Below are 3,522 nucleotides of genomic sequence, written 5' to 3' on the forward strand. Positions count from 1 at the left end.
AGAGATTTTGAGTTACAAATATAACTTTTAAGATTAATACTTGATGATAATCCGAAATCGAGTCTCACTCACTTATTGGTTTAAAACATATTTTAATTGTCTCTAGAATACGTCAAATAAACTATAGCATAATCAATTTATTTGAGACAGATAATCTATTTTGATCATTCTTGAAAAAATATTATTTTTGTTAAAAATATGAGCAGGATTGACTCGTTTCATAAATAAAAATCTTCGAGACCGTCTCGTAAGAGACTTACTGTTTTTTTTTGTTACGAGAGGTTTATGACACGATTCTTTAATATTAGGGAGTAGGGATCGTTTATGTTCAATCATAAAATTATAAATTGAACAATACTAATTACAAAAAAAATGTTCTTCCATTTACAATTTTTTTATTTATTTACAAAAGCTCTATCTTAAATGCTTTTTATAGAGTGACTTTTTTATAAAAATTTTAAAAAGATCTTTTTGTGTGATTAAAATAAAAGACAAAATTGAAGTAAAATTCTTTGAAGCAGACCAAAATGAATCGACTCTCAAGTATATGACATGCATTATAGTCATAGATATAGCAAACCGCTGAAAAACACTTTGAAAACCCGAAGAACATTACCAAGAAAATCTGCATTCAAGCACTTCTAGGAGTTCTGCATCTCGACCACTTTTTTCCACGACTCTCTGCTCGAAATCTCACCCCACCACCTACCAACGTTTTCTCTCGACGTAAAAATCTCCCCTCGATCAGTTCCGTTCACGAGGTACTGCGTGTTAGGCAGGTGACTAAGATCTGCCAAAGTGAACTCATCGCCAGCCAAGAACCTACTCTCACCGAGCCTCTTCTCATACACGTCAAGCACTTTGGCAAGCTTGGCTTCGTTCTGCTTGATCTGATTCTCATCTTGCCTGAGCTTCATGCGTGGAGCAAAGGCCAGCTGAAAAACAAGGACCGAACTCGGTGGATTGAAGCTCTGCCCTTCGGCTTCTAACCATTGATCGATCGATGCTTTCTCGAGAGGGTTCATCCCGAAGAGTCTTTTGTTGCCTTGATTTGGGTATTTGTTGCAAATGTACTTAGATATAGCTCTTGATTCTGTTTATTTTTTTTAACGACAAAAGAGACAACTTATATTGCTTTAGAAAAACTTGAAAGCATGCAACAAAATATCCTACATATAAATTCACAAAATTTTGCATTTCCTACTGAACCAAGTCTAAAATTTACAATACAATACAATGTTTTTGTCAGAGTAGGTGTCCAGCGAGCCAGCTTTTGACTTAAACTTTATTGACTCTAATGTAAAAACGATCTTTATTTTAATAATATTTTACGTTTTTATTCAATTATGACATTTAACTTTATCTGTATGATCATGCTAGCTGTGTAGATAAAGTCCTTGAATATATAACAGATAACATGAGGTCTCTCTCAACGTAAGATCATGAAACTCATTATGAAGTGTATCAAATATTCTAAACATGTATTAGTCGAATGAGCCACCTGAAATAAAGATAAAAATGGTTTGAACTCGAGACTGGCATTTGTTATGAAAACGCCATTATTCATTGATAAAGACATGTAAATAATTCAAATAGATGATGTACCAAGTCAAATATTTATGCTATATATCAAACATCAGCTCATCAAAATTCACATCAGCAGCCTATTGTTCAAACGAAACAAGAATGCGAAGAACCCAAAGAAAGTGGAGATTTTTTATTTTTTATTTACCGAAGAGGGTAATGCTTTCATCTTCAAATGCGGGTACTTGCCCAAACGGCTGTCCACAAAAATCACAACCCAGATCAATAAAAACACCACCATTGCAATATATAAGATTTTCTTTATCATAATCATAAACAGAAAGGAATCTCACTTAATTAATGTATCCAAAGAAGAGAAAAAAGAAATCAAAATGACCTGAATCTTGAGGTATTCGGGCTTCTTATGCTCGCCTTTGGCCATGTTCACGGGGACTAGTTGGAAGCTGACATCTTTCTCGAGGAGGCAGGCCAGGACCCTTGACACGGCGGCGGAGATAGGAGGACCGTAGACTTTCACCGGAGCAGCCATTGGAAGAGCTTCCGCCTCTCGGACGTGCCTATATTATCTTGCTTTCGCCGCCGAGTTCTGTTCTCAACTTTGAAGTGGGAATCTTGCCACGTTCGATTTAAAAGAAGTAGATGGGGATCGATTTTATCCAAGAATGCAAATAAATAGAGTCTAGCCCATTTATGATTTATGGTCAAAACGGTAGAAAAACTATTTTAGAGTTTCTCGTCTATGAAAAATATTATTTTTTATATAAAAATACTTATTGGATAAGATAAATATAGAAGTAGACATACTTTTTTTATTTTTTATAAACTGAATTTCATCAATGACTATAAAAAACCCAAATATGTAGCATCTTTGTGGCTGCGTGCCCACTCCATCGTCGTCATCTATTACTACTTCACACATGTCGTTATTCATGACCATCATAACTGTCAAAGAACTGAAGATAAGGGAGAATTGAGCTTGCTAAGCCAACTGAAATCTCATTCTCGTATATTGAATCCAACCTCTGTACATGGCATTTATATAGTACATGGAAGAAACTAATAAGCGTGCTTTTGGAACAGTATATGGAAGAAACGCATTTGGGTACAATTAACACTCCTCCTTCAAACTTGGTGTGGTTGTGAACAGCAATTTTGAACCAGAGAACCATTTTCGTACAACAAGCTCGAATTGGTATGCCTTGCAAGTATGATCAGGGATGATGCAGATCATAAACACCTAGAAGCCCAAGCATGTAGGCATGTTGAGTCTTCCCCAAACTTTTTGTGAAAATGTCACCAAGTTGTTGACGTGTAGAAACGTATTTGGTGCAGATAAGGCCTTCTTTAATCTTCTCACGAACTATATGGCAATCAATCTCTATATGTTTGGTTCGCTCATGGTACACTGGATTAGCCCCAATGTGAATGGCAGCCATATTGTCACAGAAGAGTGTAGCTGGACCGTGAACTTGAACTCCCATATCATGCAAAAGACCAACAATCCAAATGACTTCACAGGTGGTGGTTGCCATTGCACGATATTCTGCCTCTGCTGATGATCGTGAAACAGGTGTTTTGTTTCTTGGACTTCCAAGATAAGAGTGATGCCCCTAGCTTAATACAATAACCAGTAACCGAACGACGAGTCATGGGGAAAGCAGCCCAATCTGAATCACAGTATGCTGTAATGGACAAGGAAGCAGTAGGTTGCAACAGAATTCCCTGGTCGGGACTTCTTTTAATGTACTTAACAACTCGAATTGCAGCATCCATGTGAGAAGCCTTCGGAGCATGCATGAATTGGCTGAGAGATTGAACCGCATAACAAATGTCAGGTCGAGTTATAGTTAGGTATATTAATCGACCAACCAAGCGCTGGTATTCACTCTGATCAGGCAGCAAAGCATCTTCAGGAACCTTACTTTGAACTTGCTGCATACTTGAATCAAGTTCATGGCTAGTGAATTTTCTGTTCTG

At 36.9% G+C, this 3,522-nt stretch overlaps 1 protein-coding gene across 1 annotated transcript; it reads right to left on the minus strand.

Moving 5' to 3' along the window:
* Window positions 1-497: 497 nt before the first annotated feature.
* Window positions 498-2,200, minus strand: LOC142521203 (glutathione S-transferase PARB-like). Its single transcript, XM_075624428.1, has 3 exons — window positions 1,922-2,200; window positions 1,733-1,781; window positions 498-1,093 (listed from the first exon to the last, which is right to left on the minus strand). Exons 1-3 carry the CDS (start codon window positions 2,072-2,074, stop codon window positions 642-644), a joined length of 654 nt encoding a protein of 217 aa, XP_075480543.1. The 5' UTR covers window positions 2,075-2,200; the 3' UTR covers window positions 498-641.
* Between the last annotated feature and the right edge of the window lie 1,322 nt (window positions 2,201-3,522).

The sequence above is a fragment of the Primulina tabacum genome, chromosome 12 (assembly GCF_025594145.1).
Source record: "Primulina tabacum isolate GXHZ01 chromosome 12, ASM2559414v2, whole genome shotgun sequence".
NCBI lineage: Eukaryota > Viridiplantae > Streptophyta > Magnoliopsida > Lamiales > Gesneriaceae > Primulina > Primulina tabacum.

Excerpts from the sequence above, each read along its gene's own strand:
- LOC142521203 (XM_075624428.1), bottom strand. The coding sequence starts at position 2,074 with ATGGCTGCTCCGGTGAAAGTCTACGGTCCTCCTATCTCCGCCGCCGTG. Across the intron at positions 1,782-1,921 it reads CCGAATACCTCAAGATTCAG|CCGTTTGGGCAAGTACCCGC; the intron begins GTCATTTTGATT and ends TTTTGTGGACAG. Across the intron at positions 1,094-1,732 it reads TGAAAGCATTACCCTCTTCG|AATCAAGAGCTATATCTAAG; the intron begins GTAAATAAAAAA and ends AAAAATAAACAG.